Source organism: Sander lucioperca, chromosome 13, assembly GCF_008315115.2.
Source record: "Sander lucioperca isolate FBNREF2018 chromosome 13, SLUC_FBN_1.2, whole genome shotgun sequence".
Lineage (NCBI taxonomy): Eukaryota > Metazoa > Chordata > Actinopteri > Perciformes > Percidae > Sander > Sander lucioperca.
The window spans coordinates 2,797,700-2,814,469 of NC_050185.1; the positions used below are offsets into that span (position 1 = coordinate 2,797,700).

At 40.3% G+C, this 16,770-nt stretch overlaps 1 protein-coding gene across 5 annotated transcripts in view; it reads right to left on the reverse strand.

Moving 5' to 3' along the window:
* igsf9bb (immunoglobulin superfamily, member 9Bb) overlaps positions 1-16,770 on the reverse strand; it is a 136,206-nt gene that overhangs the window by 49,109 nt on the left and 70,327 nt on the right. For all 5 annotated transcript variants that reach the window (XM_031310960.2, XM_036008880.1, XM_031310959.2 and 2 more), the window contains exons 5-7: positions 15,959-16,076; positions 9,772-9,913; positions 2,563-2,708 (exon numbers count right to left, since the gene is read on the reverse strand). In XM_031310960.2, coding sequence (XP_031166820.1) covers positions 2,563-2,708; positions 9,772-9,913; positions 15,959-16,076 — 406 coding nt within the window. The remainder of the gene's footprint in view (positions 1-2,562; positions 2,709-9,771; positions 9,914-15,958; positions 16,077-16,770) is intronic.

Sequence of the window (16,770 nt, forward strand, 5' to 3'; positions counted from 1 at the left end):
GAGACTGTGGGAGAGAGATTTCAACAGGACGAGGCAGAAAAGAGAAAAAGGGCATGAAGCAAATGGTGAAGAGTGAATGTTGAGGATTGAGAGAAAGGGATAAAGAGAGGAAGAGGGGACAGAAGGAAAACATGAGAATAAGGGGAAAGAATAGGACAGAAAGACAGAGGGAGCGCTCTGCAGTCTGACAAAGAAAAGTCCTTGGTCTTACAGCAATGATGTAATCCCCCCCTCTCACGTCTCCCTCCCTCTCACGACTGGTGTTGCCTGCTTCTGTTCGACACACACACACACACACACACACACACACACACACAGACACACACACACACACACTAATGTACAGCCATCAAAGGAGGCAGGAGCGCAAAGGAATGCAAAATGTCTGTTGCCTTGACTACTGCCAGTGGCCGGTCACCGGTCGACGAGGCTAAAATCTCAGAGCTCGTCCTGCCTCTGCCTGTCTGCTCCAGATAAGAGGATAAGAGCCAGATGCTTTTCCAAAGTGACAAATTCACCAAGCGTCATGATTATAGAGCTGCGAGTGACTGATGGACTGAGTGAGTGTTTCATGGGAGGGGAGAATGAGGAGGCGGACACCCATGATGAAGACAGAGGGAGGGAGAGATAGAGATGTGTTGCTGTGCATATGAATATATATACATAAATGAGTACAAATGAGAAATGTAGAGGGGGGGGAGGCAGGGGAGAGAGAGGGAGCAGGAGGGAGAGGCAGAAAGCAAACAAATAAAAAATAGAAAAGTGTATTTGAGATAGCAAATGGGTGTTTGTATGGCACTGGCTGAGAGGTGGGACAGAGTAAGCCTGGAGACCAGGGGTTTCCCTTCCATTACAAGGATTAGGAGCAGCACCCAAGCCTACCATACACTAGAAGACTTTGAACAGACTTTGAAAAGACTACTGCAGTCTGACACCATCTCACATCTAAAGACAACCGTCTCACATCTAACGTTAAAGACTGTCTTAATATGTAAAGACTGGCGATCTTGCAGGGTCACACATTGCAAGGCTACAACTAGATTCATTTTGAGCCCTGCGTTTATAGTTTCCACCAGGGATTTTGGTTTTGGGCGGACTCATTTAGAACCCACAATAAAATATGTTTTTATCACTTCATTTTTCTGTAATATGTGAAGTTTTTAACACCCAAACTTTGTTATAGCCAATATATGTAATTTACCTAAATTGATTCAGCCCCATCTGTCACTCAAACATCTCACAGAGCAGATACGCTCACATTATCAAATGGATAAATCCATAGTGATGGAACAGGAATCACAGGAACCCCATGTTTTTTCTATTTTCCCTCTGGTGCGCTTCTCGGAGCATAATCGTGAGCAGTATCTGTAATGGTTGATCATGGAGTGTTTATGAGCTTCGTGGTTCCACTGTAGGAATACAGTATACCTAATCCCCACCGTAGGGGGCGGGGTAAAATTAAGTTAATTCATAAATGAAAACAAGGCTGTTTTCTGCCACTCCTCATGGAGCCCACTTGAAAGCTATTTTTATCCAGAAAATGTCTGCTATCAGTCAGCCTGGTGAAGACAGTTAGGCCTGCCGCTGTCCTTTCAGCTGCTGCTGACGGTCGCAGTCGGTCTGGACTCAGTAACAGCTGATGTGGATTCCCAGTAGATTATATTATGTGTTTTGCATTTAAAGAGTATCAATAACACAAAATACATTTTGACGTTCTTGATTGGTAAATAATACAACTAAAATACAATTTCATGACCTGTTGATTAAAGGCATCCAGAGTCATATATATATATATATAAAATAAATAATAAAATTTACTCCTTAGATAAACTTGTCTCATTTACACTTTGTCTCTATCTCAAACCACTTTCAAGTCAGAGCCTTCTGAAATTTAGGTGTCAAAATCTAGTATTTTTTGCCTAAAGGGTTAATGGTTTTGATTACACCTGTGCTTTTCCTACTATGACATGTCAACATGTCTGCTGTGAAAAAGGTCTATTGTAGCTTCAAATTCCCTAATAAAGTATTTTCTTGACAAGCTTCTTTCTATGAGCTACGGGATCCTATATGAACACACTAACTTCTACCAAAGTTAGAAAAAGGTGATGTCACAATCCTCCATGCCCCAATCAGGATTCATTTTTATCAAATAATTGAATGGAATTTGGTGGATTGTTTGATCACTGTCAATCAAACCCACACAGTCCCCAAGAAACCAATTAACAGACCTTTTAGTATTGACCTCTTAAAATAATACCTAAGGATGTTTTTGATTGTGTCTGATTTAGTTATTAATATTTAATGTCTAAGATTTGAAGCCAAGTTTTCAGGGGCTGGAAGTTATCCATGTTCTTGCAGTGGACAGCGTCTCTTTCTCTACCTGCTCCGCCATGCTTCATTCCTCTGAACCTCCGGCATGATTAGCGCTTGGGTTCAGGTATTATTAGTACAGAGTTGACCCACACAAACAGGCCTAAAGAGGAACCCTTGCAATGAACCAGGACAGACTCTAAAGTTCAGCACATACAGCAATGAAAAGTGTAGAAAAAGCTGAACACTCACATTGCACTGTTAGGTAGGCAGAGGCAGTGGGGGGTTGGCCCAGGCTGTTGCTAGGAGCACAGGTGTATTTCCCAGCATCCTCCGGCTTGACTTGAGCAATGATGAGGGATCCATCAATGAGAATACTGACTCTGCGCTTTAGGTCACTGTGAAAAAGAAGAGAGAGGAAATGTTAATGTTGGGATCAAAGTGGGTTGTTTTTTTTGGGGAAGAAATCAGTTTTGAGAAAAAAAGACTTGCAAATTAGCAAACATCTAAGGCGTATTTCAAAAGAAGACTCATGCACTGTGCACCAAATGTGTACACATTGGGACAGCTATCTTCCACACTGAAGCTTAGTCTTTGTTAGTACTAAATACTATTTCAACACATCTTCTCAGTCATCAGAAGGCACAAGTCTTACCCTTATGAGCATTTACTTGAGAATATTTATAGATAGATACACGTATACTGTCACTGATTTATGATGCAAGGCTTCCATGAAGACGACGATAGTATATTTGGCCAGTGCCACATTGTCTTGCCCTTTTGTGCTTTTACCCCAGTTGATGTGTAGCTCTGACTTTCATACAGTATAAATGATGTCCTGCACACAGCTTGATTCATATTTCCCAGCAGAATGGTTGGTTGCATAGGAACTGTAAGTCTCCACGCTATAAAAGGTAGCTGGAAAACTCATTAGGATATGCCAGTGTGAGGTTGATGGATTAACTGATACCAATATCAATAATAACTTTGCCAGATGCAGAGATTTCAGACTTTCTAGAACTCCCCCAGCTTGCAGGCTTTGTGTTGGATCTGAAGAAGGGGATCACAGAGATCTCGGTTCATGCTCGACTTAGCGTCACGCACAGTGCCTGCAGATTTTTCAGCAGCACATTCATACTTTACAAATCCCATTTATTTTCATCCTAAAGGGGCTCTACTATTGTGAGATCTGGGGTGTGTGTGTGTGTGTGTGTGTGTGTGTGTGTGTGTGTGTGTGTGTGTGTGTGTGTGTGTATATCTCTGGAGAACTACACCAAAGTTACTGTCATGTTTCTGGAACTAGCCTCAAGTGCAATATCTGTGAGAAGTATCCATTTGATTGCATATGGTTAGACTGTGGCGGTGAAGGGATTTTGACCGCTGTTTTAGCTGATTTTGGACTAAGGAAAAGAAAACAAGTCAGGCATAAAGTAGCCTAGCATTTTCAGGTTGTGATGGACTACATCACACCATATTAGCATGACAGTATTAAAGGCAATTTTTTATTTTACCCATCAAACTCCAAAAACACTGGCGCCTACCCTTGAACAGATGTATTATTTACAGAATAAGTCTCTTGAGATCCTGTTGTCAAAAGGGTCCTGACATTTCATTTTACCAGCTGTTGGGTGGTGCATACAAAAAGCATACAGAAACCCTTAAAGGTCATGGATTATGAGAAAAAAAAGAATGGTCAAAATTGGTCAATCAGCAGAGGCAAAGATTTCCCAACTTAAGTCCATTTATGGGTCATGCTCCCCAAAACCCTGGCTCCAACATTTCCCATAATACAATGAAATAGTGTCCTTTTTAGATAGTGCTCGTTAATGTTTATTCTTTTAATGTCAGGACTCCGAAGGTATTCTTCTTCCATCATTTAGCTTCAGCTTTTCTCAGTTTCAGCTTTAACAAAAAGCTTGGATTTCAAGGTGTGGAGTTTGAAAGATTTGGGTGTTTAAAGAACGTCCAGACCTAGGTTTTTATTTTTTCACTGGCAATAATGTGGAGGTTGGATGACAGCTCAGAATCAATAATAACTTTTACAATTATATGCATAATATTAAATAGAATCAACTTGTCATAATAAAGACCAATCACTGCATGTAAGTGAAAGAATATTTGAGGATCTTTTGACTCAGTGTTTAGTGCCAAGAAGCATACTAGAATACTAGAATTTCCCATAATGCATCAACAGCATCCTCCCTGTCTGTAAATGCCCTTGTCTTACAAACTCCAGGCTCCCAGTTTGTAATGCAGGTTATCTGTTGTCTAATCTCCAAGCCTAAACTGAGATGACCCTGATTTTATCATCAGGGTTATTTTTTTTCAGACTTTGGAAGTCTCCCTCCAGAGTCACAGAAGACATTAAACAACTGTTTTCACATGCTGGGTAGTACTCCTCATGAGTACATGTATGTGTAAAATACAACATTACAGTATTAAACATAAGGGCACACTGTAGATTATTCAGTGCTGTAAATCTGCTGTTTTGTAGAACACAGCATGCGCTGTAGCTCTGTCTATAGTTTCAATAGTCCAAGATGTTGCATTTATCCATTTCTACATCAGACATATGTTTGCATTTGGAGAGAGTGAGCAGGGATGAGATACGTCTGCTGACTGTTGACCAGCCACTTGCAGTAGCCAAGGCAACAGATATTTTGCAATTCTTCGCTTTGCTCCCTCCGCTGCCCTGTAACGAGCAGAGGTATGAGTCTTGGGAGAAAAGCGAGTGAAAAGAGATGACATCATCCCTGACGGAGACAACATGTTTGTTGTCATTTAACCACTGTTGTGGTGTCACTTTCACAGGATGTGTTTTGCAAAGCAGTATTTCTGCTGATTGAACATAGACTATAGAGGTCTTAGAAGCAAAACATCAAAACAGAGATCATTTTCAAATCTGTCATGATTGCGGCTTTTTCAAAAGACAGAAGCCTTACATTTCAGAGAGCTGTTCACGCTGCTCCGACTGAAACATGAGGGGAAAACAGCTGTCACATTTAAGGGATTTGTTAGCAAAGGCAATCATTTATCAAACTACACCATCCAGTCCTCAGTCACTACAGTACATAAAATAACTAGAAACTGCCAGGAGCAACAGAATGTGCATCCCCTGCCCTGTCTGGAGGCATTAGAACAAGCTTCGTGTGAAATCCTTCGTTTTTATACCACAGTCTCTAGTCAAAATATATCACGGCAGTTGTAGTTTAAGCCCTGTTGTGGACAGAGAAGCTTAGCAAGCGGTAGTTTAGGCTACGAGTGACTTAAGAACTTGGGTCAAACTGGGACAAGCCACATTGATTGCCAGGCTGATCTAGTGTCTCTGTGAATAATTCGAAATACAATTTGAAAGCATTACTGATGCTTGAGCCTTGTGTCACACAGTATCTCTCACAATACGCATGGTAGTGAACTGATTCATCAGCGTGGTTGTTTGTGTTCACTATCTCCAGTCACAGAGACTGATGAGCATTAAATGAATGACTCAGCTGTAAGATGCATTCGGTGGGTCTCCCTTCCACAGGATAGAAGCTGCAGAGTGTCACCCATCTCATTTCTCCTAAGCTTTACTTATGGTGGCACCTACTACTTATGTCTTCCTTCTTCAGGGTTTCCCCCAGAAAAGAAAGTGTCTTTTTTTGATGAGGGCCCGGCTGGGTCCAGTCCCAGACTGATGGCAGCATTAATGTAGAGCCCATTAGTTTCTGTGATAAAAGAATCATGGACAGTATTGCGAAATTGAGAATTTAAAAAAGCTCTAAGACAGATTAAGTCAGAGCTGAAAGCTAAGTGGAGATTTGAAAATATGACTGTCTTAATTTTTCAACCCCGCGGCCCACTGTAACTATAGTTTTAAAAAAAATCTTAAAAATACATTAAAAAAATATTTCTCAGTGGCTTAGGCACTGGGGAACCCCTGCATCTTGTTTTATTAAATCTTCCCATTGCTTTTTGGCTATCAGGGTTAGGTTTTCTTTTTCTTGTTGTTTATGTTTATGTTTTTATACCCTTGCCAAATGTATTCAGAGGTCTGCACACAGGGCTTTCAATTTGTGTCCCAGAAGTACTTCTTAATGGGACCGGTGTTTTAACCCAAACCACTTACCCTTTTCTAATCTTAACTAGTCCTTTTGGTGCTTAAACTTAACTGTCACGTCGTCTTATCACAGTCACCTTTTAGTGGATAAACTTAAAGCAACACTAGAGAACTTTTCCCAATTCGGTCCCCCTACAGGTTGTCTCATACCCGATCTGGCAAACTTGCATAATGTAAGGTAATGGACAATTCCGCTTCCAACCTGTAGGGGGATCTGTTGATGAGAATATGTGACTAGCAGTGACTAAATATGTATTGAAAGCATTTTAACTAAGAGATGGCTTAATTTCTCACCAAACAAAAACGATGTAAAAGAAGATGGAAAGTCATTTGAAAGGGTTCAGATTTGATGAGTTATTTCGGAACTGGACTTAGATTTGATAAATTGCGATGAAAGCCCAGATGACCCTGATAATACTGCAGAGCTGAGAGGTGATACAGCAGCCTCCAGACCGCTTCAGTCCAGCCTTCCAGGCTTTGTTTTTCTGCTGTCTATTCATATTAGAGATGACACTTTCAGATATCTAGATTAATGTCTCCCTTTTTTTTCCATAAAAATATCCAGTTCTTCATTTTAAGTGATCTTGTATTTCACACAACAAATATGTCCTTAAATAGCTTTTTGTTGAGGAAATAAATTCATTACTCAAGTGCGAGATTTTGTGTGATGTTTTAAACCTTTTTCACTATATATCAACTCTGGAAAATAAACATATCATAGCAAATTTTTCCATCATGTCCTTATTTTACATTTTTCAAAAGGGCAGACATCCTGTTATTGAAATGAACTTACGGTATGCTGTAAAGACTATTTCCTATTTCTTTTTCATAATTTAATTATAAATGAAATATAATATTAGGCAGCATGAAATGGCCATACCAGTAAAAAGAGAAAATCTCCTCTCTCTTTGTTTGACTAAATTGCCCGATGCATGAGAGCTGGGTTTGACTCCGTCTCCTTTAAAAAAACGTGCATTGAAGCGGATGTTGATGTAATTTGATGCATTGTGAATGTGCATCATAAACCTAACTTAACTTCAAGCTTTGGTGGCTGTAGGGCACTTTATGGGGAAGCGGAAAGGACAAGTACATTTTTGTCTCTGTCAGAACAGCTTCCAAGGATCAACAGTGGAAATGTCAACGCTTGTGGCAATGGAGGGAGATGTGCCGACTGACATTTCTAGAGATCCATCATACAAAACAAGTGATTACGCTTTCTTTCCATTATAACGGTTTTTTTTTTAGTTTAAAGCTGATAACATGGATCTTTAGGAGATGTATGTCTTTCCGTCTAAAAACTCATCAAACTGACTTGGCTCATAAAATGCGATGAAAGCCCAGATGACCCTGATAACACTGCAGAGCTGAGAGGTGATACAGCAGCCTCCAGACCAACAGGGTGTAGAATTGGCATTTTTCCACTGCATGGTACAGCTCAACTTGATTCTACTCGACTGGCTCCGTTTTGGTTTAGATAGTACTGCGCCTGGAACTTTCTTCGGTCGAGGTTCCAAGCGAGCTGAGCTAATACTAGAAGGTGGAGTTAAAACACTGCGGACCACTGATTGGTCAGATAGACTGTTACTAGCGCGACACGCAACATTCTGCACAAACCTGCCATTTATATAGCCAAGCTATCGTCAATAGCAACGGCAATTATTTATTCACTTGACCCACATTTAAAAAATCTCACCTACACTGATGGGGTACTATCCTCAGTGGAAAACAAAAAGAGAAAAGTACTGGTACCAAAAACGTGAGCCGAGTCGAGCAGAGCCGTACCATACAGTGGAGACACGGCATTACAACACAAGAACTACGTGCTTGTGCAATATTTGGCACCTGTTGTGCGAGAGGAAGAGGCATCACTGCCAGAAATCAGCAATGACTTGAAATGTCTCATGATATAAAGGAAGAAGAGTGTTTTCCGTTCTTTCACAGGCTGCATCACTGATGGATTTTATCTTATTTTGCAGGGCGGCCTCTGGCTCACCCAGTGGGAGCGCACGCCCCATGTGGGCTGGGTCCTTTGCAGCGCCACGGGTTCGGGTCCGACCTGCTGCCCTTTGCTGCGTTTCATTCCCCATCCCTCTCCCCCTTTGCTGTCTATCCACTGTCACTATCTAATAAAGGGAAAAAGCCCCAAAAAATAACCATAACATTTTTTTTTTTAATAAATGAATGAGAATTCAGCTGCAATGCCTCCACAATCACTGTTTGCAAAGCTAGGTTTTGCTGGATATTAATTTATTCATCTATGCAGTTGGAATATATGAAATTTAAAGGAGGGGGTGCTGGTCCGATTATTACTGTGGTTGTTTTATTAAGTATTTTGTAACCTCTCACCCATGAGGGTAAAACATTTTTTATAGTCTAATCTGACATGAGAAGAATCGTAAAACTTCAAATCTGCTCGTTTAAAGTTAATAAAACAGATTTGACTGTTTTTGAGCAAAGGAGATGATAATTAAGTAATTATGTAATAACGGTATTACAGTGATCTTAATTAGGAAAACAAGACGTGCATGTATTCCATGCAAACTTAACCATGTGATGCAACTTTTACATTAATCTGACCACATTTCATTTCGATTTTTGCCACGTTTAAAGTGTTACAGAAATGGTACTGTGTTTGACCTAGTAAGATTGCTGCCATGCTTTTGAAATAAAAGTGTCTAGTTTAGACATGAGACCCACATGTTAAATTACCATTTACATAAGGAGTGAATGTCTGAGAGGGGCTTTGGTCCATGCGGTCTTGAGTGGACTCTCAAAAACATTCATGTGAGAACCAGGACTCCCTGGGAGAAGAGATCTCATATCTCAATGGGACCTTTCTGGCTAATTAAAGGATACATAAAATAAAAAAATAGCATGTGATGTTATTCTCAAAACCCAATAACCAAGTTGAAACAGAATGTAACATACAACGACCCCTAGAAATTATTCATAAAAATATACATAATGAAGTAGTGCAATATAACATTTATGAGGACAAGGGTATTGTTTTTAACATTGGATATCATTTTCATGTAAAAATGACTTTTCTAGTTATACTGCAGCTACTACAATCATAAAGCAATTAGCTAAGCCATTTTAAATGCCAAAAGAGTCCCTAAAAGCCTATGTAGTTAGCTAAATAACTGCTACACCAAAAGGCAGATTTCTGTCCACACACTGTCTGCCTGATCATCATTGCATTTGTACCTGTTGTTTTTTTATTTAATTAAAGTTATATCATTACTCTCTAGTAAATATCCAGCACAGAAACAACACAGGACTCTTGACAGTGGCTGGTGAACAGTCTGTACAGACAGGTGAGGTGATATGGCAGACCATAATGAAACCGATCATAACTTTACTTCTTGAAGAAGACGTTGTCCTCCTCCCAGAACCAGGTGTAGGTCAGATTGCGAGGGTAGGCCTCCGCCTGGCAGGTGAAGAAGGCGTCCTGCGAGATGTTCACTGTGATGTTCTCTGGTGGCAAAACAATGAACGGAGGGCCTGGTGGGGGGGGGAGACACATACACTGAGTAGGACACTTTGCCTCAGCAGAAGTGCATGATGCCAAATGTCATTTTGTCAAAAAGGGATTGAGACAAATTTGTATCAAATAAATCAATTATAATATTTTGCTTAGCAGAAAATCCATTTTTGCGGGGATGGAACCTGATATTGGAAAAATAATTACTAGGGATGTCACTTTACATTCAAAATTCAAACTACTATTCAAACGTAGGAAGAAATCAAATATTTGATCTATAGTCATCGGATCAAGTTCAAAATGTTCAGTGTATAAGTGCAACATGTCAACAGTTTGTTCTTAAACCAGAATTATATATATTTTTAAACTAGGCTGCCCCCTCTTAGACAATTAGTCAACTAATCAGTTGTTTTGGTCTTAGTCGACTAAGATTTCTTTAGTTGATTTCTTTACTCATTTTTTATGCTATTTTTCATGCTGAATGACTTTATTCCAAGAAACTCATGAGCACATTTCTGGTAAACACAAGATTTAAAGTGGTGCTTTTGCATGATTCTTTGTAAAGAACGACGGCACGGAACACACCGAACAGACTCGAGTCACTGACCTCGCCAGACTGTCCAACGGACAAATTATCGGCCCGGTGTGTAACTGCCTAAGAGAAACTCAGTTTTACAGATCTGTCGATTAAATTAACTAATCGATTAGTCGATAAAATCATATTGTGTTAGTCGACTAACACCTGAAGCACACCGCATGCTGAAGCGCCGTGAAGCAGAGCTATTTTCATTTCGGCGCCCATGTAATCCGTCATCCGTTATCTGTCAGGCCACACCAGCCGGCACGGTGCAGCGAGCTTTTCGGCGTCTCTTCTATTTTTTCAGCGAGCGAATGTGTCAAGCCAGACAGGTAATCACATACAGGAAGGCCACAGGGCAGCCAGATACTTTACAAAATATAAAAAATTTCAAAATAAAAACACCCAGGTTATGGTGATTTTGGCTGCCTTGACTTCTCAGCTGTGTCTACGATCAGGCACAAGGAGAGAGACAGACAGAGTGACACACACACACTTGCTGGGGGAGAGAGAGAGAGAGAGAGAGAGAGAGAGAGAGAGAGAGAGAGAGAGAGAGAGAGAGAGAGATAGATAGATAGATGGCACTAGGATTAGGCAATGGTTAGGGTTAAGGTTAAGGTTAGGTGCCTTGAAGTCGACGGTCGCAGCGCTGCCTTGAAGTCGACGTTGGGGGCTTAAAACACCATCGAGCGCTTTGTGACCAGTGCGGAGAAATGCGTGGCTAGCTATTTGCGGCGCTTTCACGTGCAGTGTGAATTTCTTTAATCAAGGACAGCCCTAAAACCAACACAAGACATATACAGCATATACAGGACAAATATTTATCATTTTACTGTCTGCAGCATGAAACTAATCTGTGTGAAGCTATACCGCAATCTAAATGACTGCACTGTCCACATGGAGAACAGGGGCCAGTGTGACACTCACATATTGACCACTGTCAGTGGGAAGCTCCCACTCAACCACGTCATACCCACTACAGACACAACACAGGAATTAGTTAACAGACTGGGCAAGGGTCATGTGGGGTATATATTTATGGCTATGTACACATACTGTGAAGACACATGGGGATTAACACCGGTACAGCCACTCTGGTTCTGTCAACAGACCCCAGAGCCATATCACATACTTATTTTGCACTCAGTAAAGGATTATGAGAATTTATTGAGTGATCCTTGCTGTGCCAGATGGATCATCCTCCTTGCACGCATGGATATATTTATATACCATGATACATGATTTGCAGTTATTTCCTATCTGTGACGATACCTACATCCGTAACCATGCTGAGTTTGGTCTGGAAGCTAAAAGCAGCCTATTCTACCAATATCTACGTTCAGCTACTTACCACACACTAGGTGGTAGGATTTATACAAGAGCACCCCTTTAGTGTGTGAGCGTATGTGGCAATACCACCAAAAATAGATTATACTACATATAAGTACTGCTTAAGACTGAGCTATTATGTGTGAAAGATCTCATTTGAACGTGCCAGTCCTGCAGGCTTTCTGATGTGTGGATTTTATTCTTTCAAACTAAATATATAAATCATTTCTACATAACAGGAACAGTGGCATAAGCTTAAAAGTCAAACTGTAATACAGAATTTGGACAGATACATGTAAAGCCAAGGAAGGATGAAGAGATGGACAGGTAGATGGCCCAACTACATCTCAGTGAGACTCTGCTGGAGAGGGAGCCAGTATCAAAGAGATCTTTCTCTCAGCTCCTCAACTGGCTGGAAGAGTACGAAGAGGCAACTGAGGGTTGAAACTAAGTATGGAGAGATTTTAAAGTGTGTGCTCAAGACTACTGGCAAGGGTTAAAAGGTAGAAGTAGCGCCACCAGTCTAGAGATAATTAGTAATGAAGAGATTGATGCAATAAAGACATGGCTGCGGTGCGCTCTGAGTTCAAGGCTGAGGAGTCAGCAGTTTAACCAGCTGAGGATGCAGTCAGTTTTTATTTTATTTTTATTTTTTTTACAAAAGTTAGATCAATAAAGTGAAAGAGGGAAAGAGGGAAAGGGGGGGGGGCATGACAGTAACATATGGTTATAAAGTAGGTGTTGTTAAATTGTTAGGTTAAAGGAAGGAGGCAGACATTATAAAAAATACAAAATTCCAGCAATATGAGTGATCACTTGTTTGATGAAATATTATTTAATATTGAATGAATACAAAGTACATTCAATGACATGCTTCACTGTGGTATCGTACTTTGCTTTACAGCATGATCTAATTTACTATTCATCAAGGGATTCATCAACACCCACTTTCTGCTAGTTTTTTTTACCATAATCTATAGCAAATGCAGAGTTCTCTTGGAGAGTGTGCTTTATCCTTTACAGCAGTGTTTCCCAAACTTTTTACAGTCCCGTACCCCTTCAGACTTTCAACCTGTAGCTATGTACCCCCCCACCCTTACACCCTTACATGATTATTTTTTTTAGACGTACCCCCTAAGTCACATCGTGTAACCCTGGTTTGGGAACCAATGCTTTACAGCATAGTTCCAACAAATGCATCCAGCATTTCCTCCTCCAGTTAGGACGACTGCCAGGCGTGTGTGTGTGCGTGCGCTATCCCGCCCTATTTGGAACCAGCTGAGTGCTGGAGATTTGTTGGCGCTGTAGTCTTAGCTGATCTGCTGCTCAGTGGCTTTCCAGGAGGGCCTCTATTAATCCGTCTGTCCCGTAAATTATACAGAACAGGTCAAACAAGCGCTCTGGCCTCAGCCATAGCTTTGGACTCAGTCGCTAAAGGAAACATGGGATCTCTGTGGACATGTTCACTGTCTGTTCTTTGACGAATGACAGCAACTGACAACCAACATATAAACCACAGTTTTCTCGTGTAGCATAAAGAATAACAATAAATTACATGTACATGTCTGTACAAAATTTGGTGCCAATCCATCTGATGGATGTTGAGATAGTTCACAGGATAAGTGTAAACTTTAAACGGCTGGTCACACTAAATGGAAAATCAGGATCACCAACATGGTGATCACCAAAGGACTCATCCTCTGGGGAACACAAATGTCTGTTCAAAATGTCATACCAATCCAACTGCCAGTTGTCACACTGGACCAAAGAAGTGGACTGACCGGCTGGCGAACATTGTTAAAACTTAAAGATCCCCTCCATACATGCTTAGGACATATGAAAATGTTGTGTATTGGTGAAGCTCAAACATCCCAGTGAAGTGATGTTTGACATAGGAAGTATCATTCAGAGAAATTCTCTGGTTTAGGAGTGCAATATATGGCTTTCAGCTAGCTTTATGTCTCATAGTCCAGTCTTGCATAGTCCTTTTTCTGGTATCTAACTGGCATTCATTATGAAGTGAGCATGTCTTTGCTACTTTGTTACATTTCCACAAGAATGATACAAGTCAATCTGGTGAAAACTCAGTGAAAATGTTTCAGTCAGAGATGGAGCCTCAATTTCCTCAGTTCAGATGAGGTCGTGACCACTCAGCTGTGTTCATCTATGGCAGCCATCTTTAAATGAGATGACCTGGAATGCCATGTTTGCTGCTTTATCATTTATCCTCTTCGGTGAGGCGTATCAAATCTATGGTTGCTGCACAGACACATTTGATACTGTGTTTACTTTCAATTTCTGGAGGGAAAAAAAATAGAGTTTCAGCACTGATGTGTGCATGATGTGGCACATTCTAGACAATAAAAGATTTATTTGCTAAATGTGTCTTGATTTTGTGGTAAAGCGTGGATGATACAAACAGATTGTTGTAGTTACAGAAGCTGACGTTTCATTTAGAGCTGCAGGGAAAATGCTCTCTCATCCTCTGATTCTTTTTTCTCTGTAGGCCTCTATAAATAATAAACTGTGCAAATGTATGAATGCAATTGCTAAGCTCCATTTAGTCTTAAATGTTCCTGTTGTAAAATGCAGCAGTTAGTTGTCTCCAAACTAATTTCAGTGTAGACCAATCCCACCCCTAAACATACTATCATTAACTATTTAAATTCTCCTCAGCCTGATGTGTGCACATGGGTGTGATAGCACCCTTGATGGATCAGCTAGCTGATATCACAAAGGTTGTGACAGTTTTACACCAGCAGGGAAGAGATACATTTAGCTTTAACACATTTCAATCCAAGACAAAATGTTACAGTTTCACTTAAAACGGTTTACTTTATTGTTAGCGATAATAAAGGCATGGCTCAAGGACCAGCAATGTTGGTGTGTTTGTCAGCTGGTCATAATTTACATGTAAATGTAAACTCATCTGTAGTTCTGTTATTCTGTACAGTATATTACATTGGAGTGTTGTGGCTCTGACTTGCAACGCTGCACATCCAGAAGAGTTTCCCTTAGCGAAGCCACTCTGTACTGTCCTTACTGCTCATTAGTCTTTCGGCTGCATTTTATAATGAGGGGAGTTCATGAGATTGGCCGTTACTGAGGCATGCCCAAACATCAATCAAAGCAGTTACACCGCAAAAAGTGGTGTACATGCTTTAGACGGGTTTCCGAGCAATGGCATAATTTTCAATGCAACCCAGGATGACTAAGAGCTTATGAGAAGATCAACATGAGACGATTTTGTGCCATAAACTGCACAAATCGAAAAGCAATGCACGAAAAGTTCAATATCCCAAGAGGGAAACCTCCCTGTTAGCTCAGAGGGCATACATCTATATCAGCATCCTGTTAAATAAGGTGGTGGAAAGTTTTGCAAAGATAGTTTATCAGGCTCTATCATAAATTAGGGTCAGAGGGATGTGTGCTTAGTTTCAGTGTATGATTTGGTTACAGCTGTTAGAGTTGCAGTGTTGGCTTTGGAAAATGCATCATGTTGTTATTGGTCATTTTTCAGAGAGAAAACTGTTATAAGTACAGTATTGCCTGTATACTGTACTGCTGTATGTACATGCTAACGTTACTTGTTAGACGAGCTAACTGTGTGGCACGGCTTTGCGTTATTACTGCTAGTAGCTACTGTTTCTCACTGGAAGGCTTCTCTTGCTGGCTAAACGTTTTGGAAATACAAGTACGGTACACAAATTCACCTCTGAAAAGCAAGTGGTTTTCAGCTTGTTGCTCCATTTTTGAATACTAATAAAAAACATTGTCAGGTACGAAAAATTATTAAAAAAAATATGGTCATAGGAATAACAAAAGAACAAAAACAGTGTATCATATTAAATTAAAGTAAAAATCACATAAAAGAAAAAAACAAATAAAAATGTCCTAAATAGGCACAACAGCATTATTCCACTAAAATATTAATGTATCTCTCAAAGCACTACTCCTTAGTATCACATTCCCAACCTCCAAAAAAGTAGCTGTACTTTATCTATAATGTGTATGTACATGACTGTATATTGAAGCGTGGCAGCTACCACAGACTCAGTGTCAACAGTAATTTCTTAATCAAAAGAAGTGTGTGCTATAAGAACATGTAAAACATACTTTACACTTCTAAGGACACAGCAACACATACCCATGTACCTACCTTGTACTAGCAGCCGTGTGGTGTGAATGACCTCTCCCTGGGGGCTGAAGGCTCGACACGTGTAGGCCCCACGATCCTCCCGGGTGATGGATAGCACTGTCAAACTCCCATCAGACACCTGAACACACACACAAACATTGTAACTATTAAAAGTCTACTTTTAAGGTGGACCGTCAGTGACAACGGGCCACATGCGTTTACACATATAAACACACACACACACACACACACACACACACACACACACACACACACACACACACACACACACACACACACACACTAGTTTGTTGTATGCTTATTGGAAAACATTAAGCAGATTTGTTATTTATAGTTGTTATTTTTGGCACAAAATATTAATATTAAAATGACACATTAGTCAAACCACCCATCCACCCAAGCACCCACACCCACACCCACACCCACCCACACACACACACACACGCGCGTATAGGGCTGCAACTAACGATTATTTTCATTGTCGATTATTTTCTTAATCTATTAGTTGTTTGGTCTATAAAATGTCAGAAAATGGTGAAAAATGTGGATCAGTAGTTTCCAAATGCCAACATGACGTCCTCAAATGTCTCTTCTTTTGTCCACAAGTCAAATATATTCAGTTTACTGTCACGGAGGAAAAACTAAACTAGAAAATATTCACATTTTAGAAGCTGGAATCAAATAAAAAAATGTTTTCATAAAAAAAGACTATAGTTAGCGATTAATATAGCAATTCATTTGACAACTACACTAATCGATTAATCTTTGCAGCTCTAAGTCCAAAGAAAGTTTAACTAAGAAATATAGGTATG